The following is a 27,559-nucleotide window of genomic DNA, read 5'->3' on the forward strand; positions in this document are numbered from 1 at the left end:
GGGAAGACACATCCAGTGTACTTTATTCCTGCAGTGGTACAGTGAGAGAGAAGGATAGAAATATCCTGTGTTCTTTGGTACTGCAGTGGTACAGTGAGAGAGAAGGATAGAAATATCCTGTGTTCTTTAGTACAGCAGTGCTACAGTGAGAGAGATGGGTAGACACATCCAGTGTACTTTATTCCTTCAGTGGTACAGTGAGAGAGAAGGATAGAAATATCCTGTGTTCTTTAGTACTGCAGTGGTACAGTGAGAGAGAGGGGTAGACACATCCAGTGTACTTTATTCCTGCAGTGGTACAGTGAGAGAGAAGGATAGAAATATCCTGTGTTCTTTAGTACTGCAGTGGTACAGTGAGAGAGAGGGGTAGACACATCCAGTGTACTTTATTCCTGCAGTGGTACAGTGAGAGAGAAGGATAGAAATATCCTGTGTTCTTTAGTACAGCAGTGGTACAGTGAGAGAGAAGGATAGCCATACCCGGTATTCTTTATTCCCTGCGGTGATACAGTGAGAGAGAGGGGTAGACACATCCAGTGTACTTTATTCCTGCAGTGGTACAGTGAGAGAGAAGGATAGAAATATCCTGTGTTCTTTAGTACGGCAGTGGTACAGTGAGAGACAGGGGTAGACACATCCAGTGTACTTTATTCCTGCAGTGTTACAGTGAGAGAGAAGGATAGAAATATCCTGTGTTCTTTAGTACAGCAGTGGTACAGTAAGAGAGAGGGGTAGACACATCCAGTGTACTTTATTCCTGCAGTGGTACAGTGAGAGAGAAGGATAGAAATAGCCTGTGTTCTTTAGTACTGCAGTGGTACAGTGAGAGAGAAGGATAGAAATATCCTGTGTTCTTTAGTACTGCAGTGGTACAGTGAGAAAGAAGGATAGAAATATCCTGTGTTAAGTACAGCAGTGGTACAGTGCGAGAGAAGGATAGAAATACCCCGTATTCTTTATTCCCCTGCGGTGATACAGTGAGAGAGAGGGGTAAATGTAAATGTAAATGTGTGGGACTTGTAAAGCGCACTGCTGCCCGTAAGCGTCCTGGCGCTTAAGACCGCTGGGGAACCCGTCCTGGCTTTCCCTGTGAGATGGTCCCTTCTGGGTATCTCCAAGGTGAAACCAGGCATCCCCAGCGTCTGTGGGGGGCCGTTGTAGAGATGAGGCAAGCTTAATGTCCCCCGATCCTAGTAGCCTGTGTCCCCCGATCCTAGCAGGCTGTGTCCCCCGATCCTAGCAGGCTGTGTCCCCGGATCCTAGCACCCTGTGTCCCCGGATCCTAGTACCCTGTGTCCCCGGATCCTAGTACCCTGTGTCCCCGGATCCTAGTACCCTGTGTCCCCGGATCCTAGTACCCTGTGTCCCCGGATCCTAGTACCCTGTGTCCCCCGATCCTAGAACCCTGTGTACCTCGATCCTAGTAACCTGTGTCCCCCGATCCTAGTAGCCTGTGTCCCCAGATCCTAGTAGCTTCTGTACCCCGATCCTAGTAGCTTCTGTACCCCGATCCTAGTACCCTCTGTCCCCTGATCCTAGTAGCCTGTGTCCCCCGATCATAGTAGCCTGTGTCCCCCGATCCTAGTACCCTCTGTACCCCGATCCTAGTACCCTGTGTCCCCCGATCCTAGTAGCCTCTGTACCCCGATCCTAGTAGCCTGTGTCCCCAATCCTAGTACCCTCTGTCCCCGATCCTAGTAGCCTGTGTCCCCCGATCCTAGTAGCCTGTGTCCCCCGATCCTAGTAGCCTGTGTCCCCCGATCCTAGTAGCCTGTGTCCCCCGATCCTAGTAGCCTGTGTCCAAGTCAAGTCAAGTCAAGTCAAAATTTATATAGCGCACTACATACCCATTGGGTCTCAAGGCGCTTGAGGGAGGGGGGGAGGTTTACTTATCGAATATCCATGTTTTAAGTTGTTTTCTGAAGGCTAGGTGACCCCGATCCTAGTAGCCTGTGTCCCCCGATCCTAGTAGCCTGTGTCCCCCGATCCTAGTAGCCTGTGTCCCCCGATCCTATAGCCTGTGTCCCCCGATCCTAGTAGCCTGTGTCCCCCGATCCTAGTAGCCTGTGTACCTCGATCCTAGTAGCCTGTGTCCCCGATCCTAGTACCCTCTGTACCCCGATCCTAGTAGCCTGTGTCCCCCGATCCTAGTAGCCTCTGTCCCCCGGTCTTAGGACCCTCTGTCCCCGATCCTAGTAGCCTGTGTACCCCGATCATAGTAGCTTGTGTCCCCCGATCCTAGTAGTCTCTGTACCCCGATCCTAGGAGCCTGTGTCCTCCGATCCTAGTAGCCTCTGTACCCCGATCCTAGTAGCCTCTGTACCCCGATCCTAGTAGGCTGTGTACCTCGATCCTAGTAGCCTGTGTCCCCCGATTCTAGTAGCCTGTCTACCTCGATCCTAGTAGCCTGTGTACCTCGATCCTAGTAGCCTGTGTCCCCTGATCCTAGTAGCCTGTGTACCTCGATCCTAGTAGCCTGTGTCCCCTGATCCTAGTAGCCTGTGTCCCCCGATCCTAGTAGCCTGTGTCCCCCGATCCTAGTAGCCTGTGTCCCCCGATCCTAGTAGCCTGTGTCCCCCGATCCTAGTAGCCTGTGTCCCCCGATCCTAGTAGCCTGTGTCCCCCGATCCTAGTAGCCTGTGTCCCCCGATCCTAGTAGCCTGTGTCCCCCGATCCTAGTAGCCTGTGTCCCCCGATCCTAGTAGCCTGTGTACCTCGATCCTAGTAGCCTGTGTACCTCGATCCTAGTAGCCTGTGTCCCCCGATCCTAGTAGCCTGTGTCCCCCGATCCTAGTAGCCTCTGTCCCCCGATCCTAGTAGCCTGTGTACCCCGATCCTAGTAGCCTGTGTACCCCGATCCTAGTAGCCTGTGTCCCCCGATCCTAGTAGCCTGTGTCCCCCCGATCCTAGTAGCCTGTGTCCCCCGATCCTAGTAGCCTGTGTCCCCCGATCCTAGTAGCCTGTGTCCCCCCGATCCTAGTAGCCTGTGTCCCCCGATCCTAGTAGCCTGTGTCCCCCGATCCTAGTAGCCTGTGTCCCCTGATCCTAGTACCCTCTGTACCCCGATCCTAGTAGCCTGTGTCCCCGATCCTAGAGCCTGTTCCCCCGATCCTAGCAGCCTGTGTCCCCTGATCCGAGTACCCTGTGTCCCCTGATCCGAGTACCCTGTGTCCCCTGATCCGAGTACCCTGTGTCCCCTGATCCTAGTAGCCTGTGTCCCCCGATCCTAGTAGCCTGTGTCCCCCGATCCTAGTAGCCTGTGTCCCCCGATCCTAGTAGCCTGTGTCCCCCGATCCTAGTAGCCTGTGTCCCCCGATCCTAGTAGCCTGTGTCCCCCGATCCTAGTAGCCTCTGTCCCCCGATCCTAGCACCCTGTGTCCCCCGATCCTAGTACCCTGTGTCCCCCGATCCTAGTACCCTGTGTCCCCCGATCCTAGTACCCTGTGTCCCCCGATCCTAGTACCCTGTGTCCCCCGATCCTAGTACCCTGTGTCCCCCGATCCTAGTAGCCTGTGTACCTCGATCCTAGTAGCCTGTGTGCCTCGATCCTAGTAGCCTGTGTACCTCGATCCTAGTAGCCTGTGTACCTCGATCCTAGTAGCCTCTGTACCCCGATCCTAGTAGCCTCTGTCCCCCGATCCTAGTAGCCTCTGTCCCCCGATCCTAGTAGCCTCTGTCCCCCGATCCTAGTAGCCTCTGTCCCCCGATCCTAGTAGCCTGTGTACCCCGATCCTAGTAGCCTGTGTCCCCCGATCCTAGTAGCCTGTGTCCCCCGATCCTAGTAGCCTGTGTCCCCCGATCCTAGTAGCCTGTGTCCCCCCGATCCTAGTAGCCTGTGTCCCCCGATCCTAGTAGCCTGTGTCCCCCGATCCTAGCACCCTGTGTCCCCCGATCCTAGCACCCTGTGTCCCCCGATCCTAGCACCCTGTGTCCCCCGATCCTAGCACCCTGTGTCCCCCGATCCTAGTACCCTGTGTCCCCCGATCCTAGTACCCTGTGTCCCCCGATCCTAGCAGCCTGTGTCCCCCGATCCTAGCAGCCTGTGTCCCCCGATCCTAGTACCCTGTGTCTCCCGATCCTAGCAGCCTGTGTCCCCCGATCCTAGCAGCCTGTGTCCCCCGATCCTAGCAGCCTGTGTCCCCCGATCCTAGTAGCCTGTGTCCCCCGATCCTAGTAGCCTGTGTACCTCGATCCTAGTAGCCTGTGTCCCCCGATCCGAGTACCCTTTGTCCCCAGATCCTAGTAGCCTGTGTCCCCCGATCCTAGCTGGGGTGGCAGAGTGGGCTAAAGAACGGTGATGCATTCAACCCAGATCTTTTGACTGGGTGTGAGTGTTTGATTGATTCAGATGCTCCGTCCATCACCACCCTCTTTTGTACCGCTTTTGGTCGCCATAAGTGTGGCAGGGTATGCTCAGACGTGAGTCCCTTGCTCACTTTGCCACTGGATTCAAGCAAGCCGGGCTGAAGACGGCTGGAATGCCAGAAACCGGTCCTCGGAAGCTTGTTTCCGGTCCAGGGAAGACATGGCTTGGCAGTTCGGGCTGGACTGTTCCCATGAGGCACAAGGTCAGACTGATTTGCATATAGCCATGTCCGAACTGGGGTGGCAGAGTGGGCTAAAGAACGGTGATGGATTCAAACCAGATCTTTTGACTGGGTGTGAGTGTTTGATTGATTCAGATGCTCCGTCCATCACCACCCTCTTTTGTACCCCGATCCTAGCAGCCAGTGTCCCCCGATCCGAGTAGCCTGTGTCCCCCGATCCTAGTAGCCTGTGTCCCCCGATCCTAGTAGCCTGTGTCCCCCGATCCTAGTAGCCTGTGTCCCCCGATCCTAGTAGCCTGTGTCCCCCGATCCTAGTACCCTCTGTCCCCCGATCCTAGTACCTCTGTCCCCCGATCCTAGTGCCTCTGTCCCCCGATCCTAGTGCCTCTGTCCCCCGATCCTAGTGCCTCTGTCCCCCGATCCTGGTAGCCTGTGACCCCCGATCCTGGTAGCCTGTGTACGGTGTACGCGAGGACACAATAAAGAGTGGTTTGCGCCGCTCGCGCCCCCTCCCGGCGCAGTCATGGCCGCCTCGGGCCTCGGCTCGTCAGATGAGCCCCGAACAATGGCGGCCGCTTGAGTGAAGTGCGCGGACGCCTTTGAGGGCCGCGAGTCTTTGTTTCTGCCTCACAAAGGCCAACCGGGGCCACAAAACCTGCTGCCAATTTACCTCCGAGGGGGAGGGGCACAGAGAGGGGTAATTAGAGGGCTCCCGGCGGGCGCTGGGATAGGCCCCGAAGCCACCAATGGAGAGCCCGGAACAGAACACCAAGATGTCGGTCCTGCAACAAAATATGACTGAGAAAATAAGCGCTTTCTTCCCCGTCCGGTGGCAGCCAGTGCCCTCGGATGGACAGACACCAGGCCTCTCAATCTGGATGGGGTAGAGAGTCGTTTCCAGCCAGGAACTGGAGAAGGGAGAACCACGATCCATGAATAAGAGTAACATAAGGGGGGAGAGAAGCCGTAACAGGAAGGAGAACCGAGGATCAAAACAACAAGAGAATGCAATAACGAGGAAGGACAGCAGCATTCGGGGGAAGTGACCACCCAGGAGCAGGAATGAGAACCGGAAAGAGGGAGAAGGAATGAGAGAAGCAAAAGAACCGGGCACAGAAGGGGGACCCGGCATGAGAGCTGGAGTACAGGGGAGTGCCTGGAGGAGACCGGGACTGAGATCTACAGGGGAGGGGGGAGGACCAGACTTGGAGAAGCAGAGGGAAGGAAGAGAAACAGGAATAAGAGCAGCTTAGGGAACCTAGCGTGAGAATGATGGCAGGAGAGTGCCTGGAAGCCTGGAGCAGACCATAGAGGGAGAGGACCGTGGATGGGGAGTAAAAGCAAGAAGAGCAGCAGGTGTCCAGTGAATGCTGCAGAAGGAGCTCTGATACCCCATGCCACCTGGTGACTTTCTGGCTCTTAGGGAGAAACTAATAAAACATCTAGTTATTGTTGGAAGGCTGTTTGGCTTTTGTAGCATAAGACCACCTTGGAGCAGGCATCATTCAACGCAAGCTGTCCAACACTCGCTCTTCGAATACCTTCCCTTCCCGCTGGCAGACAGGAGGCCTACGAATACCGTCAGACTGCCGGAGAGTGGTGGACGAGGAGGACAAAGGGCAGGGAGAACGGGTAGAAGCCAGTCTGCAAATGTCCCCGGTCCATAATCAGCTCCTGCATAGCCAGCTTGACGCACTGCATCACCTGGCTTCCGCTGAACCATCATGCAAGGGTGTCCCGGTTGGCCAGGTGAGGGCACCAGGGACCTGGTATCCAAGCTACCCTTTGAAAAACAATGATGGGCCTTGTGGAGCGAAACGTGGAGTCGCAGAGGCGCCTGCAAGCTCCATCTTTAGAAGCGTGCCAGAAAGGGCACAGCGATGATGATGTTGTGGCTGAGCCTTTGGGCTATCTAAACTTACTAAAGCCATCTCTTTCCTGCTTCTTCTACTCGAGAAACGAAAGCCCAGTGTCCCTTGCTTTGAAATCAGTGTAGCGGTGCAAGCCCTACTTTTATTGCAGCTTGATAGTGGCAATAACGAAGCAGGCCAGGGTGAAAGTTCTGTCCTCTGGCCTGCCCAGCTACCTGAAAACCAAATTCCATGTACAGGAAGAGAAAGAGGCACTGGGGCAAATCCAGCTTTCTATTAGAAAACCCAAAGCCCCCAAAAAATCAAAAAGTCAACAATTTATCCAGGCAGTCTCTCACAATCTGGAGTCACCTCTCGGAAGAACTCCGAGTCAGTTCAAAATTGCTAACTTCTGGACAGGCCTAAAAACCCTTTTATTGGAACTACATATGAAAACTGAAGAATAATCTTCGCATTTTAAATATCCATTGTTATATGGTCACTGGAGTCTTTTGTGGATGGTTGTGTGAATCCACTGCAGAAACAAATTAGACATTTTAAAATGGAAAAGCTCCATTTGTGACGACTGCAGTTACAACTCCCAATATCTATAATATGGTTGGATTACAATTCTTTATGGCTCCTACAGCAGCCAATGGCTGAGGAGGCTTCCATTTTATGTTTCTACGTCTATTGAGTAATTATGATATAACACTTAGTAAACCCTAGGCAGACCTAAAGATGTATCTAAAATCAAAGGTCGTGCCTATGAAAGGAGGCACCTCACCCGTCACGCTAGAATCAAAATAAATAAAAGGTATTCTTTTCACCTTATAAGAAGGAATTATGTAATTGGCACATCCAGCACAGACCACCCCGTGCAGGTCCGAGGCCGGGTCATCTGTTGGACCTAGCAAGAAAAAAGCATGGAAATTCCAGATGAAGAGTCCGACTCCTGACTGCTCTTGCCTCCTTTCGCACCACTTAATGCCAAATACATTGACTCCGAAGCTCTTCTCCAGAGATGCGCCTTCCCTCTTCCTGTCTCTAGTATTTCAGTTGTCACAAAAGAAAGGCACAGTTGAATTATTCGTGAGGTATGGTAATAGGACTATGAAGGTCGAGTGCAGGGGGTCTAAAGATGCAGGTGCTTGCTGGAAGGCGGGCACATTTCGTCCATCGGCCAAAAATGGGGCATGCTTTTGGATGGTTTGAGTTCAGTTTGTATACAGTTGTTTGTGTTTGCTAGTGATTTGGCTTCTGAAAGAACCGACCCTGCATTCCCTCTCGTTCTCTCAGCCTGCCGAACACCAACGCTCAGCCGACTCTGCCTTCCATGGCCTTCCCCGCCCCCCAAAAACAGTTGAATGTGATCCCAAAGAGGGTGCACATGGGTCGTCTCAGTTTTAACAACGCGGAAATGTCACCTTTCCTTGCGTTCTGTGGGTGCAGCGGGGAATGTCGTCGTCGCTTCGCCGAGCAGCCATTTTGTCTGGCAGCTGCGCGCAGCCGCACTCAGGGCACAAATAACCTTGCCAGTGAGGCGCATATCTTTGCGGCCCTCTTCAAGGTCTCCTGGCATGTCTTTTCTGCTTCCACTGTCACGCGCAAGGAGCCAACGCGTGCCATATTTGGCCCCTTTGCTGCGAGTACAGGATCCTGTATCGCTCCTCTCCGAGGGCGAGCTTTGTGCTTTCCCCGTGAGCTCTGTCTCTCCCCCCCCCTCCCTCCCACCCACCATGTCACCCCAACAGTGTGTTACAAGTGACAGGGCACTCCTCTGCGTTCGGGTGCAACGTGAACGCTCCCATGCCCTCCTCAAGGTCACCCGCAGGTCATGTCGTGCAGTATCCTCAAACCGAATTGAAAGGCCTCTTTTCTGCTGTTGTGGCAATTGTCAATTCTAGTCCCTCCGGTTTCCAAAAATGTCCTTGGTTAGGTCTTGAAAGAAGTGACCAGCGTGGACACTGAGTACTGAGCGTGAGACTCTTCTCAAATGCATTTGTTTCTGCCCCACTGTTTTATGCATGTGTCTCTTACTCCCCCCCCCAGGACTCCCGGATGCTTGCATCTCTTTGGGGCCCTAGTCTGAAGGTTGTGCCATCCTTTGTCACTAGCTGGTGTGGTTACTGGCATCAGGGAAGACATGGCATGGCAGTTAGGGCTGGACTGGCACAGGGTCAAGACTGATTTGCATATGGCCATGTCTGAATTGGGGTGGCTTGGTGAGCAAAATAACGATGGATTAAACCCAGATCTGTGACTGGGGGTGAATGTTTTGCCATTGTGCTTCATTCCGTCCATCATCTTGTGTGTTTTACTGGCATCAGGCCAGCTGCTACACCCTGCTCTGTCAAAGGGCTTCCACACTCAGACTCCCTGTTCTGCCCACACACCCTTCCATGGCAGCAAAAATGTCGTCGTCCCCCAAACTCAGTATTGGCATTAGAAATCTAGACCACCCTGCAACGCCCACCCTATCGGATGCAAGTCATTCCTTGGCACAGGACTGAGCCTTGCCAGCAGCGACCCACCATAGCCCTGGCATTATACCAGGCAGTGCATACACAAGAGCATAGGAAAACATTCAGAAACAGAGAGATAGCACAGTATGCATGGACAGCTGGCCGCAACCCACTGAGATCCGGCCTGGATTGCACAGATATAAGCACACTAACGCGTGTTGCAGACCCCAGAATCCAGCTGTATGGGCTACACCTGGGTTGCATCATTCAGACTCCACCCAGGCCGGGGATAGATTATACAGATGTGTGCAAACACACGTATGTGGAAACAAACATGGCATGGATGTCATAGTATGTGCAAGGAGCGCGCAGTACTAGCTGCATGCCCCGGATGGCGCGCTCCAGAGCAGGCCTTGGCACACACATAGTGCCCCCTGCCGGAGACATTGAGTGCCTCGGTGGCTGTCCTTCAGCACAGCTCCAGGGTGCGGTGCATGCTGGGAGGAGCTCGCAGAGTACACGTGTTTTTGTAAATGTGTGTGATGGGGACTGTCTCGGGGTGCCTGCATGTCCGTGTGTGCATGTGTGTGTCCAGTGAGCTCTGCTCTGGTATGTTGGTTGCATGTCTTTGTGTGTATGTTTGGCTGCACCTGCCTCTCGCAGGGAGGACCTGTCTCCGTTTCTTGACTCTGTCCTCTCAGCCACAGCCATCTCCCTTCACCGACCCCTGCCTCTTTCGCTGTCTCTTTCCCTTTAGTGCCCTTTGTTTCCCTCTCTCGCCTCATCGCTCTTAGTGTCTCTCGCCCTTCCAATGCCTTCTGTCCTCATCACCGCTGTCCCTCCCCCCATGTTCATGCCACTCGTTCTCTTTGTCTCCCTTTCTCTGCCTTTTGCTTTCTCTTACTCTCTCCCCCCATCCGCCCGCCCGCTGCTTTCTTCCTGCCCCTTCCTTCACCAATCCCTTGTCTCTCGTCCACCTCCTATACCGCTCCCCTCCCTTTATCTGGCACCTTCTCCCTGCATCTCACGCCTGCTCTCTCTCCCTTCCTGGTCACATCCTCCCCCCCCTCCTTATCTCCCCCTCCTTCACTCTCCTCGCTCCATCTCAGACTCTGGTCACACCCTGTGCCTTTTGTGGGATGTGATGGAGAGAGAGGGAGCTGGGAGAGAGGCACGTGAGGGGAGATGGTTCTCAGCAGCCCCTCCCCATCCTGAAATAAAGGGGGGGCTCAGACTACCCAGTCTGCCAGCAGTGACGACCCTCGTTATAACCGCAAGGAGTGGGGGTGCTTCTTATCCGTGCTCCCAAAGCAATGAGGAAAGAAAGGGTCTGGAACGAATGACACAAAAGCACCCCGTCACCACTAGCGCCTAGAAGACAAACAAGCGGTGGCCGCGCCCAGCTGTGTCTTGGTGCACTCTACACCCCCCTAAGGCGCGGGGTGGGGAGAAATGTCTTTCCTTAATGTCCATTTGGCAAAGTAAACAAAAATAACACTCACCAACCATCAAGACATCGTGCTTGGCGCTTTACTCATTACATGTGATAAGCACATTTTGGCTGGGGGATAAACTGGGAATTATAAAATTACCATCGAATTGTTTTGGGTGGGGGATTGACGTGCAGAATAAAACGGGTGGCTGTTTCGAATACAATAGAATGTAGTTGGCGGGGGTGAAAGGTGTTAATTGCTAGTAAGAGGGAGAACAATGCAGTGGGGGGGGGGGGGTATATTTTCTCCTTCAGTGCCGCCTACCCCACCTCTACCTCCCAACCACCCCTCTCCACCCACCCCGGTCGCCCATCAGCAGTATTACATTGGAATAGCAAACAGTGAGCCTAAAAACGGTGGAAGCACAAAGGAATGAGCAAATACCTACAGTCACCATCCTTAAGGCGCAGCGAGGCGAAGAATCTGCAGGTGGTGGGCGCCCTCCCGGTGGCCCTCTCGGCTTCTCGCTCGCGTTGCTGGGGTTTTCTCTCAAAAATAGATTCAAAAAAATATATAGATGTGTATAAAAAATCTTCTACAAAATTGAATTTCCTTCGACCTTGTCTTCCGCTCCCCACCCCCGCTGGTGGGGCGTTGCTGCTTGGCAGGGTGGGGGGCCTCTGTTATGGCGGAGGGCGAGGGCGCGGGGACAGGAGTTAGTCGAGATTTCGAAAATATTCGAAAAAGAGAAAATTAGAGCGAAAGATGGTAGTGATTTTTGAGGAAAAATGCAAAATCGATTAAAAAAAAGTGCAGAAGATTGGAGGGTTGTTTCTTAGTCCCTATGGGCAGTCGATTTGGTGACGCTGCGGGCAGCTGGAGCCCAAATTTTCCGTTTTTGCCCTTGTTGTGCCCCTTTCTGTCCGTGCCAGCCTTTTGCTGCTCGGGCCCGTGCTGCTCCCTGGAAGGATGCGGTGTGTGTGCCGGGGAGGGAGAAGGGATGCTGCTCCTCAGCCTCAGCTGGTACCCACGAGGAAACCCATTGGCTGCTCGGGAAGAAGGATGCTCTTGACAGCAGATCATGCAAATTAGCCCCTTACAGACACCACACCCCTCACAGATGCGTACACACACACAGTCATCAAACCCCCTCACCAATGCACACACAGATACAGACACCGCACTCCTCCTCGAGGCACACCCTCTCGGTTGCAGGCAAGGGGGCACCACAGTCCTCACAGCATACCCACTCACAGACACAACACTCACCAGAGGAAGTACACAGATACAACAGCACTCAACAATACCCGCATAGAGAAACCAAACACCTCGCAGATGAACACACACGACACACAGATTCGAGACCCTTCGGAGAAACACAGACACAGCTGGACTCACAGATACAGGCACCACCTTACTGACGATGCACAAACACATACATACATACAGACACCACACAACTCACAGATAGTCACTACACGACGCATAGATTCAGATACAGGCACCACCTTACTGACGATGCACAAACACATACATACATACAGACACCACACAACTCACAGATAGTCACTACACGACGCATAGATTCAGATACAGGCACCACCTTACTGACGATGCACAAACACATACATACATACAGACACCACACAACTCACAGATAGTCACTACACGACGCATAGATTCAGATACAGGCACCACCGTCCTGACGATGCACAAACACATACATACAGACAGACACCACACAACTCACAGATAGTCACTACACGACGCATAGATTCAGATACAGGCACCACCGTCCTGACGATGCACAAACACATACATACATACAGACACCACACAACTCACAGATAGTCACTACACGACGCATAGATTCAGATACAGGCACCACCGCCCTGACGATGCACAAACACATACATACATACAGACACCACACAACTCACAGATAGTCACTACACGACGCATAGATTCAGATACAGGCACCACCGCCCTGACGATGCACAAACACATACATACAGACAGACACCACACAACTCACAGATAGTCACTACACCACGCATAGATTCAGATACAGGCACCACCGTCCTGACGATGCACAAACACATACATACAGACAGACACCACACAACTCACAGATAGTCACTACACGACGCATAGATTCAGATACAGGCACCGCCGCCCTGACGATGCACAAACACATACATACAGACAGACACCACACAACTCACAGATAGTCACTACACGACGCATAGATTCAGATACAGGCACCACCGTCCTGACGATGCACAAACACATACATACAGACAGACACCACACAACTCACAGATAGTCACTACACGACGCATAGATTCAGATACAGGCACCACCGCCCTGACGATGCACAAACACATACATACAGACAGACACCACACAACTCACAGATAGTCACTACACGACGCATAGATTCAGATACAGGCACCACCGTCCTGACGATGCACAAACACATACATACAGACAGACACCACACAACTCACAGATAGTCACTACACGACGCATAGATTCAGATACAGGCACCACCTCCCTGACGATGCACAAACACATACATACAGACAGACACCACACAACTCACAGATAGTCACTACACGACGCATAGATTCAGATACAGGCACCACCGCCCTGACGATGCACAAACACATACATACAGACAGACACCACACAACTCACAGATAGTCACTACACGACGCATAGATTCAGATACAGGCACCACCGCCCTGACGATGCACAAACACATACATACAGACAGACACCACACAACTCACAGATAGTCACTACACGACGCATAGATTCAGATACAGGCACCACCGCCCTGACGATGCACAAACACATACATACAGACAGACACCACACAACTCACAGATAGTCACTACACCACGCATATATTCAGATACAGGCACCGCCGCCCTGACGATGCACAAACACATACATACAGACAGACACCACACAACTCACAGATAGTCACTACACCACGCATATATTCAGATACAGGCACCGCCGTCCTGACGATGCACAAACACATACATACAGACACCACATTCTCACAGATGGACACGGATTGACATCACAGTCCTCTCACATCCCCACATCATAGGACACCAAAATCCTCACAGATTCACAAACACATACATACAGACACCACGCCCCCACAGATGCACACACTCTGTATATGAGCACTTATTAGCATTATAGATATGTACCTATATATGTGTATGGCTTTGTATAAATATGTAGAATAATTGTTTTTTTTTTAAAAGTACAACACTTGAAAACCAGAGTTTATCTTATACATCTTTAATCTACATACTATTTTTCGGAGAAAGCTCAAGACGTGGCTTTTTCCATCTGGTAATCCTCCTGTTTGACCCTTTTCTGCCTTACCTCACTGCCTGGAACTGGTTCTTGCCTCAGCGCGGGGACACACTAGCTAGTGTAGCCATGCGCTTTATAAGCTTGTTTATTATTATTATATTATTATTATTATTATTATTATTATTATATACTTCCTTTATGCATGTATATACCTTCCATGTACTTGGATCTATATATTTATAACTTTTCTCCTAAAAAAACAAGCATATAATGCACTCCCTGCCCAGTCCAAATAACTGACTAACATATCCACCACTTGAATTACTTTCATATTTCACTATACTAATTGAACAATAATCCTTTATGGGTTCCGGGTCTGGTGGCACTGTGGAATATTGCATCCACTGCGGGGGCCTGTGTTCGACCTCATGGTCACAGGTTCAAATCCCGATGGGTCCACTCAGCCTTTCATCCATCTGAGGTCAATAAATGAGTACCATTGAGTTGGGTAACAATAAACATCCTTTATTCAGCACCAAGAGACCCAGACGGGGTAAACGTGCACTTTACAAATACACATGTTATGTTCTGGAGTAGCGTGCTACTTACCAAAAAAGCACTTCAACACCCCATTAGGGGTAACAAGCGCTATATAAATGCAGACCGTTTTCCCTCTTCTATCCGTCCGCTATCCTCTCAATCCAAATAAGATTAATATCCACCACTCAAATTACTTTCATACTTCACTTTACTAATTCACCACTAATCCTTTATGGGTTCGGGAGTAGCGTGCTACTCGCCAAAAGTGCTTTGAGGCCTCGTCAGGGGTAGTAAGCGCTATATAAATGCAATTACAATACAATACATTAACACCAACCCCATAAGAGATGCAAGAACAAACATGCAGACACCCCTCAGGATTCACCCACACAGAAACCGCAACAGTTAACGATGCACACAGAGAATTGACACCCTTACAGATGCACACACCTACATACAGACCTATCTCCACATGTACACATACATTGCGGCACTACACGCCGACATCATACCTTTCATAGAAGCACTCGCATACAAACCCAGCACCTCTCTCAGATGCACACATAAAGACACTGCACAATTTACAAACAAACAAGAGGCTTGCACACAAACTCCGGCTCACTTAAAGAAACAACAACATTCAAAGATACCCAGATATCGATACCACCAAGCTCCCAAAGGGACGCAGTCCCCAACACTCCAACCCCCCATATACACACTCGCATAAACACATGAAGACACTACACTCCTCATGCATAAACACATCAACCTAATCACCATCGGTTCACATTTCACACACAAACAAACCACACATACAAACAACAACATAACTACACACACGGGTACTAACTAAAAATAACAATAACCCCCTCGCAGACAAATAGACAGCACCCTCCTCAGCTTGTATAACACACCACTCCCATGCTAAAACAGCCTCGCTCTTACCACTATACCACAACACAAGTATGCACCAAACGTGCATACACACACTTCAGAGCTACTGGCACTAGTCTATAGGCAGCATACCACTTAGAACATCATCACCACACATACACAACACCCTCAACATGTAATGCACAAAACACATACACACCACACCTAAATACACCCCAACAATAACACTTCACTCAAACACCACCTCCATTGATCTCTTTGCATAACCAGCTCATATTAACTGCCAAACACAGCATGACCAATGCACCCCTGCTCCGAGGATGACAGTTTAGCTGTCTACCTCTCCGCGATATGCGGCAACTTTAGTGCCACATACACACTATACAAGTACTAATAACATAAAATCTCTGCATGATGTCCTGTCACCGAGTATTTGAGCCACGCTATGCCCAACACTGCCCACAGTTTAGCATCTTGAGGTGCTGCAAGGTCATTCCGGTGGCAGATGTGTGCTGTATGCTGTGTGTGTTTTGCTGTATAAGTATAGGTGACATAACATATCTAGTATACTGCAGCATGGGGGGGACTCATAGTGTAAAGGATAGCATCTACGTCTTGACGAAAGTATGACCACAGAGGAGATGCCCTTTGTTCTGAACAATGATGTCTGAATTTATCCCTAAATTGGGATTATGTACTGAGTGAGAATGGATAGATATGAGTGACTTTGCCTCCTTTTTCTGCAAGGAATGCAAGTATTGAATGAGTAAGGAGTATTTTGGGCCTGAAGAAGGTCTTTGACACTTTCTTAGGTCGAAACATGTTGGTATTGTGAAGTGATCAGGTGAAACATACATTTCTACCTTTATACCACACTGTTGAATTTTAACCCATACATGGGTACCCATTCATAAAGAAATTTGGGGATAACCCTTGGTATTTTTAACTCATGAGCTGGAGCTGTGAATTTGTCCTGTAGAAAAACTGTCTAAGAACTCACAACTTTTCGGCTGAGTCCACTGGAGTGGTACCATCCGAATCCAATGTGGGAGGAAGCCTATGATGAAGCATCCCAAGAAAAGTTAGGGGTAAGACGGGTACCTCTCCAATATCTCAAGGCGAGCCTGTAGGTCAAGGTGTGTAAAAACAAGGGTACCCCTGACGCAAATTCCTAAATCAGGGTAAATAACTCAAATGTAAGTATAACAATTTAGGAAAGTTGAAAATAGACTTGGACCGAAATATTACCTGTCATTAACATATCCATGCAACCTCTGTTCATTGGTATCCAAAAATATTTTTTTATTTTAATTACTACAAATGATTTTTACTTTATGTACACATTAAAAGAGAAAACATATTGTCCTCTATAGTGAATTTTACACTGTGATGTGGCAATAAAGGTTCATAAATCAATTCTTATATTGACCCACTATCAAATAAATTTTACACAGTGTCAATAATGGATGTCTTTAAAATTGAAAATGTTTACAATAGTTATCAAGACATATGCATAGTCAGCGAATAATCACTTCATTATATATAGAGGACATTCATTTCTGGCATGGCTCTTGAAAATCTGTGACCTTTGACCAGCTTTGACACTTTCTTAGGTCGAAACATGTTGGTATGGTGAAGTGATCAGGTGAAACATACATTTCTACCCTTATACCACACTGTTTAATTTGAACCCATACATGGGTACCCATTAATAAAGAAATTTGGGGATCACCCTAGGTACCATCCGAATCCAATGTGGGAGGAAGCCTGTGATGAAGCATCCTGTGATGAAGCATGACCGCCTGGACCCTCCTTCAGTCCGGTTGCTCCTCCACGCTCCTGTTTCCCAAGACGCTGGTATCGTTTTGTTCTCCTGACCTGCATCTCTGCAGCTCTCTGCTCGCCTAGCGCTGCACGCAACTATTTATTTATTTACAGCGCTGCACTGTCGCTCCATTGATTTTCTCGCGCTGCACTGTCGATTAATTTATTTATTAATTTGAAGCGCGACCTCGCTGAGTAAATAACGGTGATTGCCGCTATACTGATACTTATTTGTGCGCTTTAGGCTCTTTCTCATTACACGCTGTGACCCTAGCCTTTGACCCTCCATTTTCTGTTGTTGTTTTCCCCTGGTCCGCCCCTCCTCCCGCCACCGCCTCCCAGCTGCTGCCCCTCCCACCCACGATTAATTCCTTTACTCGCTCCTGAGTTCGCTGTGACCGCCTGGACCCTTCTTCAGTCCGGTTGCTCCTCCACGCTCCTGTTTCCCAAGACGCTGGTATCGTTTTGTTCTCCTGACCTGCATCTCTGCAGCTCTCTGCTCGCCTAGCGCTGCACGCAACTATTTATTTATTTACAGCGCTGCACTGTCGCTCCATTGATTTTCTCGCGCTGCACTGTCGATTAATTTATTTATTAATTTGAAGCGCGACCTCGCTGAGTAAATAACGGTGATTGCCGCTATACTGATACTTATTTGTGCGCTTTAGGCTCTTTCTCATTACACGCTGTGACTCTAGCCTTTGACCCTCCATTTTCTGTTGTTGTTTTCCCCTGGTCCGCCCCTCCTCCCGCCACCGCCTCCCAGCTGCTGCCCCTCCCACGCTCCGCCCCCTCCACCATCCATTTATGACCAATGTCATAACGTGCAGCGTCCACGCGCTGCGACCGCGCCCCAGTCGCGCCGAAGGTGCGCCAAAGGTAAGCCCGTCTACGCCCGTCGGCGCCGCGCCCAGCGCCAGACCCCCTGGCCCTCGCATTGCCCAGCCCTCCCGCATTACCTACGATGCCTCCACCCTCCTAGCCCTTAACCCCGGCCGTCCCCCCAACTGCGTCCAAGCCGCTCCTGGACACACCCATGGACCTTTCTCATGCTACTCCTGCAGACTCATCGGCACCGTCAACATCTCCGCTACGATCACACCTCAGATTCCCGACCCCAACCACCTACAATGCATCTTGCTCAACACCCGATCGGTCCACAGGCACGCCATTGACCTATGGAATCTACTAGACACCATCTCTCCGGACGTCGCCTTCCTTACAGAAACATGGATGAACGCCTCCTCCGCCCCAGACATCACCATTGCCATCCCAGAAGATTATAAGATCATACGCAAGGACCGTACCGGCCTCACAGGAGGAGGAATCGCTATCGTCCATAAGAAATCCATCCACATCTCAACCAGCTCTGACATCAATCTCGCCAACTCTGAACACCTTCACTTCCAGATCCACATCGACCCCAAGACCACACTCAGAGGCACCCTCCTTTACAGGCCACCAGGACCCCGCGCACAATTTAGTGAGGACATCACGGACTTCATCACCCCACACGCCCTCCCCTCCAAAGATTACATCCTTCTGGGAGACCTCAACTTTCACCTTGAAAAGAACAACGACCGCAACTCCACCACCCTTCTGGACAACCTCGCCAACCTCGGACTTAAACAACTGGTCACTACCCCCACTCACATCGCAGGTCACACTCTCGACCCTATCTTCACCTCCAGCAATCATGTCTCCTTCAGCCACACTACGGCTCTCCTCTGGACTGACCACAGCTGCGTTCACTTTACCTACAACAAGCCCAAACCCAACAACCAACCCCAACCAACTCTGCAAAGAAACTGGAACAAAATCACCATCGACCAGATCTCCTCATCGCTTCTTTTAAACCCCCCAGCCCACTCCTCAAACCCCGACCAAGCCGCCACCAACCTCACCCTTTGGCTTTCCAACAGCGCCGACACCCTAGCACCACTGAAAAAACGACAAAGCAAACTTGGCAGCAAGAAGGCATCATGGTTCAACGATGATCTTAAGAAATCCAAGAAACTCTGCCGCTCCCTTGAGAAGGCCTGGAAAAAAGACCCAACCACCAGCACCAAGGACGCCTTAAAAAACGCCACCCGCATACACCACCAACTGATCCGAAAAGCCAAGAAAACCACCTTCAAGGAACGACTAGATAACAACGCCCACAACAGCAAGGAACTTTTCAACATCGTCAAGGAATTTACCAATCCCTCGGCCAACTCTAACGACATCACCCCCTCTCAAGCACTCTGCGACTCCCTAGCCTCATTCTTCCACAACAAAACTGCAGACATCCACAACAGCTTCGACAACCAACCCGAAGACCAACCCACCCAACCATCTACTGAACCTCCACCCCCCTCGAACATCCTTAATGACTGGAACCCAATCTCCACTGAGGACACCATCCGCCTGATGAACTCCATCCACTCAGGATCCCCCACAGACCCATGCCCTCACCACATCTTCAACAAAGCAGACTCCATCATAGCACCGCACCTCCGAGACGTCATCAACTGCTCCTTCAAATCCGCCACCTTCCCGGAAAGCTGGAAACACGCTGAACTCAGCGCCCTTCTGAAGAAACCCACAGCAGACCCCACCGAACTCAAAAATTACCGCCCCATCTCGCTCCTTCCATTCCCGGCCAAAGTCATCGAGAAAGCTGTCAACAACCAGCTCGCCGCCTTCCTCGAAGCCAACAAATCCCTCGACTCCTCACAGTCCGGCTTCCGAGCAAAACACAGCACTGAGACCGCCCTCATCGCAGCAACAGACGACATTCGAACTCTACTGGACAATGGAGACACAGTCGCCCTCATCCTCCTCGACCTCTCAGCAGCCTTCGACACAGTCTGCCATAGCACCCTTCTACAGCGCCTCAGAAACATCGGAATCCAAGGAAAAGCTCTGGAATGGATCACCTCGTTCCTCACCGGAAGAACCCAGAGAGTCCGCCTTCCACCATTCAAGTCAGTGGCCACTGAAGTCATCTGCGGCGTACCACAAGGATCCTCACTCAGCCCCACCCTTTTCAACGTATACATGAGCCCCCTCGCGGCCATCGCCCGCCAACACAACCTCAACATCATCTCCTACGCGGATGACACTCAACTGATCCTATCACTCACCAATGACCCTAGCACCGCCAAAACGAACCTACACGAAGGAATGAAAGAAGTAGCCGAATGGATGAAACACAGCCGTCTGAAACTGAACTCAGATAAAACAGAAGTCCTCATCTTAGGTACCTCCCCCTCCGCATGGGACGACTCTTGGTGGCCAGAAGCCCTTGGAAAAGCACCCATCCCGACAGACCATGCACGGAACCTGGGCGTCATCCTGGATTCCTCACTTTCAATGAACAGACAAGTCAACGCCGTCTCCTCATCCTGCTTCAACATTCTTCGCATGCTCAAAAAGACATTTTGTTGGATCCCCACCGAAACTAGGAAAACGGTCACCCACGCTCTGGTCACGAGCCGACTGGACTATGGAAACACCCTCTACGCCGGGACTACCGCTAAACTCCAGAAAAAACTCCAACGAATCCAAAACGCCTCAGCCAGGCTCATATTAGACATCCCGCGTAAAGAACATATCTCTGGTCACCTGAAAAACCTCCACTGGCTTCCCGTCAATAAGAGAATCACTTTCCGGCTCCTTACCCACGCACACAAAGCACTCTACGAAATCGGACCAGAATTCCTCAACACACGACTGTCCTTCTACGCCCCCTCCCGCCAGCTTCGATCTTCCAACCAAGCCCTTGCCAATGTACCTCGCATCAACAAGACCACCATGGGAGGTAGATCCTTCTCCTACCTGGCAGCTAAAACCTGGAACTCACTTCCCACCTACCTTCGTCTTACCCAGAACCACCTAGCATTCAGAAAGCAACTTAAAACGTGGATATTTGACAAGTGATTCCCTACCCCTCCTTAAGCGCCTTGAGACCCTCTGGGTATGTAGTGCGCTATATAAATTCTCTGACTTGACTGACTTGACTTGACAAAAAGTTAGGCGTAAGACCGGTACCTCTCCAATATCTCAAGGCGAACCTGTAGGTCAAGACCTTTTCTGTATCTCAGAATAGGATGTGGTTTACATGTATATCTTCAAGTGCTCAAGTACCTTGTGTGGTAGTATAACATCTCTATATATCCATGTTTTGCTGATGATGGCAGCAGAGCTGTGTCCAACTTTACCCACAGTTACCCATCTCTGTGCGCTCACCTGTCTGCATATACCCTCATTTCCTATGTCTCTCGTCATGTTTCTGCTGCTCTTTTTCATCTGCCTCTGTGTTTTCTCACAGGGTTCACTATCTATCTATCTATCTATCTATCTATCTGTTCACCTATCGATCTGTTGACCTGTCTACTCGTCCATTTGCTCATGTGTCTATCTCTGCCTGCCTTATCCGTGTTTCAACCTGTTTGCCCATCTGTCGAAGCCTGCCTTCACACATACATTTCTGTACCTGTGGCTTTCTGTCTGTCTGTGCTCACTTCTCTTGTATGAAAACAATTGCTTCATCAGTTCTGCGTGTCTCTACATCGGCGCGTTTCTCTTTCTCGATCTCCAATCCGCACCTCTTGTTTGGTTGTGCGCCGATTCTGAAGCTTCAGGGCGCAACATTGGTAAGCGGAAGCAGCAGCACTGTTACAAGGGAGCCGGGACCCCAAAAACTAAAACAGAGGGGAGATCACAAAAAAACGCACTGGTCTGATACCACCCCGCACTTTTCCACTTTGACCACATCTGTCCCCCATCTGCCCCGCTGATTCACCTATCCAGTCTTTCCACTGTAACCCCCCCTGCCGCCCCCTCGCTTTGTCTGTCCCCACCCACCTCTTCTCAAGAGGAGCCCCCATACAGGAGGGGGGGGGGGGTAGGGACCCAGCATCGGGAACAACCTCAGAGCAGATGTAAAGTGCTTCCCTGCCCCCTTTTTTCCTACCACGCCCCCGGCCTGCCGCAGCTGCTTCTTTTGAGGTCACTGATAAAGTGTGGGGTGGGGGGAGAGGGTCCCCCCACCCCCGCTAGTCTCCATTGTGTCAGTATTCAAACATGTGACCTGCAGGTTACCCAAACAAAATCCTAGCAGCAGCCGCATCGATTCATTGAGCAAAAACGGAAGCACTGAAACCTGTGATCTGCGGGCCATGTGGCGATCTCGCCTGCAGGTGCATTAGCCACCCGAGCAGGCCCAGACTCAGTGCATGTGATTTACAGGACCTTCCCAGTGGACGTTCAGCCCAAACCTCGGTCAATGGACTTCAAAGCACATTTTACCCGGCTGAAAATGTATTTAATCAGAAAAGTGTATACGCCTCACATTTATGCATGTTACAATTCAGTATATACAGGGGTTGATATGTATAAGAAAGTATGGGGACTCTGATCCTGAGCACAGTGGGGGCAGCGTCAGTGTGAGTCGAGCAGGGGTCAGATTACAAAAAAAAGATTAATAATTCTACAGCTATATTAGGAGACCCACTTCGTTCCTCTCAACCTGAAGTAACACAAGGTCACCATTCACCCCGCCGTAACAGTTATTATTTGACAAAAAGTATGGGAACTTTCCATAAAATTAAAAGTGACTGGCAATAGTTGTTGATGGACCCCGTTCTGTTCCACCTCTGACTGTACAGAAGCGGTACACAAGCAGATAGCAAGGACAGGTGTGATATGGTCGTATTTGCGTGACTTTGAGACAAGCCTGGCTGCAGCATGCAAGCCCGTCTTCAGAGGTGCAAGGCTTACTTTGGAAGTCCAGTGAGGAGTTCATTTCCATTGTAAGGAGGGAAAGGACAAGTTGTACGCCCTTTGATGGTAGGAAAGGGTTACAGGTTTGGGGAAGTCTGTGTCGGAAGCTGCCCCATTTGACCAGATTTTTGATGTGGACTCCAAGGTTTAGTTTCCTGTCTGATTTGATACCTCCAGGTCTGGCAGAGGCAACAATTTGAAGTTGAAAGCTCGCGCATGGTATCACATTTATTCAATTTTCATTCAGCTGGAAATTAGGTTGTGAAGAGAGTAAGAGACATCCAGTTTCTAATTCATTTAGTTTTAGATGCCTCCCTGGCATCCATTTTTGAATATAGGCAGGGAAGATGAGAACTTGTGATCAGCATTGGAGGGGCCTCTAAGGTATAACTGTGTGTCATTTGCGTAAAGATGTTACTGAAACTCCTGGATCCGTCAGTAGTGATCCAAAAGGTTCAATATACATAAAGAAATGCGAGGGTGCCAGTATTAAACCCTTGGGCATACCACAGATCACAGGCCCTGGCTTAGAGAGAGATTCCCCAGTTTAAACATATTGACACCTACCTCCAAATAGTATTCAAGCCATTTTAGCATTGCACCATTTAAAAATAAAAATAATTTTAAAAAAAACTGACGTTCAGGGGGAGACTGTACATAGCACACTACAAATTCAGCAAACTCTGTGTACCTTGATTGTTTCGCAAACCACTAAGAAGAGGAGGCTCACTGCAGGTGTCTGTCCTCCCGCATCCTAATGAATCTGACCAGATCTTGTTTGTTTTTGGAAGAATAAAGACTACAAGCCAATTACTTTTTTTAAACTTACCGGGGATTCTGCATTGAACCCAACGTGAAGGTTGTTTCCTACTTTTACCAGCTCCTTTAAGGTGGATGTACACTTCCAGGAACATATCAAACGTACATTCTTGCCAGAAAGTGGTGTGGGTCAACACGCAGAAGGTGGGGAGATGTCTGGGTCTCCCATTTTTGGATTGTGAGACAGTTATGCTGTCATTTAACTGGTCACTGGGGGCCACTGAAAAACATTGGCTTGACATGAAACGTGCCTTGTTGGGTCGAATGGTTCGAGATTTTCTGTGGTTACCAAAGCACAGTATACTAAATATTGGTTATGTTTTGGCGAACCCACTCCCTGTTGTGGGGATTTGCTCAGATTATCATCGAGCGCTAGTGTTTCAACATTTCTATACCCTTTTGTACCCATGCACGACAACCCAGAATTTGAGCCCGCGTTTGTAGGGGAACAGTTCACAAAATGGAAGTTGGGAGACCACCAAATTCAAAGAGATTATTTCACCAGGGCAAGATTTAAACTTTCAAGGTTTGTGAGATGGACTTTTCTCTTTCGACGAATCCTAAAGAATTCGCTACATACTACTAGATCATTTCCCACCGCAAATAGAGTGGCTTGGTTGAGAGATCGGACTCTTTATGAGCTGTTGTTTATATCATACAACTCTACTGAAGGTCTAATCACCCGCTTATAGACCGTACTGGCCGCCTGTCAGAGGTCTCCGAGCTGGCCTCTTTTGAACAGGTTGGAAACTGTGGCAAGATATTCCACGGACTACTCATAGTGATTAGAATTGGGAAACCCAGTAGAAGATAATGCATGATTAGTATGTAACCACTGGTACATTGAAAGAGAAACTCGAACATATATGGTAACTGTTGGTGTGAATATAGGATAGAGTGAAACAACATGCACATAATGGGCCTGATTCACATAGGTAATTTACACTTTGGGAAAGTTTACACTTTTGGAGTTAGTTTACTGCTTTCTGTATTCACAAACTCTGAGTGTAAACTTACCACAAAAGTGTAAGTTACAGGTTTCCACTGCCAGAGTAATCCAATTGTTTTATTCTTGCGTGGCTGGGTGGTGTCCCTCCCTAACCCTCACTAAACCCATATTACTCCTCCCTAGTCCCATTCCCTTTTGTAGTAAGTATGCCCCTTTTCCTACCTACTCCCTTAGTCCCACACACTTTTACTACTAAAACGTATAGTTAAGGGTGCAGAGACTCGTCTGTCGGGGTGGAGAACTCCACAGAGAGGAGTATAGGTAATTTGGAGGTATAAAACTCTGCACTTCGTTAATGAATTGCAATTTAGAATACAATTTATAGTACTACAAATTATACTACAAAGTGCAGTTTGTGAATCAAGCCTAATGTGTTTTTTCTGTGATTACAGGAGTGTTGGAAAGAAGTGCTGAGTCATGTCAACGAAACTTTAGAATAATCAATTCCAAATGGCCTATCTATAGTTTTATTTGCTTTAATAATAATAATGATTTTTAAAGTGCCTGGTTACACCATACAGTGTGTCCCCACGCTGAGACCAGACCTACCTAGGCTACAGAGCAAAAGAATCTAGTTCAAAAGATCACCAACGGGGGGGGCGTGGCTAAGATGGTGGCTTAGTCAGACGTGTTCTTCGGAGGCTCGCTGTCCCCGTTCCCCGAGCCGAGCCTAAATAGCGGACCACTCTCTGGTCAGGCCCGGTGACGGTAGGCAGGGCACGAGGGACAACCGCTGAGCGATCGGGGGGCCCCAGCGAGGTCTGAGAGCGGAGGAGTGAGCCGCGGAGCTAAGGAGCCGACCAGGCCGCCATTAGGCGCGGAACGCAGCGACCCGGCTCCCGCAGTGCTAGGAGACTACGAGCCCCACGACGCAGCAAACTAAACTGCGTGGCTGCGTTGGGCCCCCCCCCGATCGGAGCAGGGATCCGGGGGTGGCGCACGCCGAGGTCGATCCACGGAGCCCGGACGGGCGGCCTGCGGAGGAGGGAGCCTGCGGCCTCGGCGAGCAGGATCAAGCGAGGCCCCGGCTTGGGCCTACCGGAGGAGGGGCCTCGACCTACACGCACAGGTGAGGGTGGCGGCGGCAAAATAGAGGACACCGCCCTGGGAGGTGACCGCTCAAGCCCACGAAGCCTGGGGAGCCGCGGGGACCCAGGAGGCCGCGCCCCCTGCAACGCCATCGGGAGACCTCCCGCCATCGAACTGTGAGCAGGAGAGGACGAGCCCCTTCTGTGGGGGAGTGAGGAATACGGGCCTAGACACGGCTCACGAGATCGGGGGGCACTAATCGAGCCCCCGGCCGAGGCTGCACGAGGGGCCCTGGCACCGGGAGCGCCAATCACACGGTCCGGACCTGGGAGGCGGTGAGGACAGGAGTCCCTGAGCCGCAATACGTGCGGAGGAGACCGAGGTGCAGGGGCGTGACATCGGAGACCTCCGGGAGAGTTATCACCTTCGGGAACTGCCCGGGAGGAGGAAGGCGTTCCGCCAGCGAAACACGAGGTCGGGCGGGGAGAGAGGACCCCGGGCCGGACGGGGACCTGGAGGCGCGAGAGGGAGCCGCACTCACGAGGCCTCGACAGAGGGGGCCACCTCAGGGAGCCTAGGGTACTGACTTGAGAAGCTCGCGACTCCTATCGAGAGGTAACACAGTGAGGCGACAGGTCCGACTGGGTTGGAAAAGATGGCTGCCTGCAGCCGCAAAGGGGGCCGCACCATACCAGAACTGTTATCCAAAGGGTCCTCCAAGGCTGACAAAAGCCCGGACAAACCATCTCAGGCGCCCCCCCGCAATGGGAAGGATCGTGAGGAGGGAGAGGCGCCGGCGACAAAAGCATTCATGGAGACCCTCTTTGCCTCTCTCAAGGAGGATATTCAGACCCTCAGGCAAGAAATGGCGGGGGACTATAAAGAACTTCGCCGGGATGTCGACAAACTTGGAGAGCGGTTGGCCGCGAATGAACTCTCGGAACAAGCCAGAAGCGAGGAAATGGAACACCTGAGACAAGAAATCATTCGGCTTAATGAGCAACAGATCTCCAGTCCCACACCGAGGATCTCGAAAATCGCTCAAGGCGAAACAACATCCGGGTCCGCCATGTGCCGTCCAAAGCAGAGGGCGATGATATAGCAGGCTACCTACAAACCCTGTTCCGAACATTGCTGGACGAGAGTGCAGACTTTGTGATCCGTATTGATAGAGCCCATCGGGTGGGTCCGGCTCGCCGAACTCAGGGCCCCCCCCCTGACGTTCTGGCTTTTCTGCCCGACTACCCTCTCAAGGAGCGCATCCTGAAGGCGGCTCGTCTCAAACAGCCTCTTCAATTTCAGGGCCATAAGGTGGAACTATTTCAGGACCTTTCGGCGATTACTTTGCAGAAACGGAGATCCTTCAAAATAGCCACCACCTATCTCCGCAAGGAGGTGGTCCCGTAATCTTGGGGACACCCCTTCAGGCTGATCTTCAGATGGAACGGATCACTCCACCAACTGCGCTCCCTACGGGATACCTGTTCCCTGCTGGGCATCCCCCACGAGGAAGATCGACCGGATGACGAAGAGGAGGACCGATCTTCGGGGTCCCTGCTCCGGTCCCCTCGGGCGACAGGCGATGGCTGGCAGAAAGTGAGGCGCGGACGCCCCTCTAGGAAAAGTCTCAAGCCCACTTTGGAAACAATGGCACAAGAAAAAGCAGCAGCGATTCAGGAGTTTTCCAAAGACACTGGTGCCGAGTCCTGAGAGCCTGGGTGATGGTCGTAATCAGATAAGTATGGCGGCAGGATAGGGGGACGGGGCGGGGGGTCTCGAGCCGTCGAGCCGCCACTGCCACAGTTCCCATACAAGTACTCATAGACTACAGGTCTGGACAGACTTCACATAGACCTGGGACTAAGTTCAACAACTGGGTTACAAGTTTGGAATGTTTTTTATATTGATCTGTTGGGGTGTTTTGGGTTGGGGGGATGAGTGGTAATAATACTGTGCAACTCCTTACCGTGGCTCCTTTGAATATTAGGTCATGGTCTAGGGCTGGGGGACACCGACAGGGAGACTCCGATACGGAGGG

The 27,559-nt window shown here is 50.7% G+C and overlaps 1 protein-coding gene and 1 long non-coding RNA gene across 10 annotated transcripts in view; one reads left to right on the plus strand and one right to left on the minus strand.

The window, feature by feature from the left end:
* ELAVL3 (ELAV like RNA binding protein 3) overlaps positions 1 to 11,242 on the minus strand; it is a 133,316-nt gene extending 122,074 nt beyond the window's left edge. For all 9 annotated transcript variants that reach the window (XM_078684191.1, XM_078684192.1, XM_078684242.1 and 6 more), the window contains exon 1: positions 10,744 to 11,242. In XM_078684191.1, coding sequence (XP_078540317.1) covers positions 10,744 to 10,752 — 9 coding nt within the window. In that variant the 5' untranslated portion in view covers positions 10,753 to 11,242. The remainder of the gene's footprint in view (positions 1 to 10,743) is intronic.
* The window catches only part of LOC144826009 (uncharacterized), a 425,789-nt gene that overhangs the window by 275,640 nt on the left and 122,590 nt on the right, over positions 1 to 27,559 (plus strand). The gene's annotated exons all lie outside the window — the stretch shown is intronic.

This window comes from Lissotriton helveticus, chromosome 1_1 (assembly GCF_964261635.1).
Source record: "Lissotriton helveticus chromosome 1_1, aLisHel1.1, whole genome shotgun sequence".
Taxonomy (NCBI): Eukaryota; Metazoa; Chordata; class Amphibia; order Caudata; family Salamandridae; genus Lissotriton; species Lissotriton helveticus.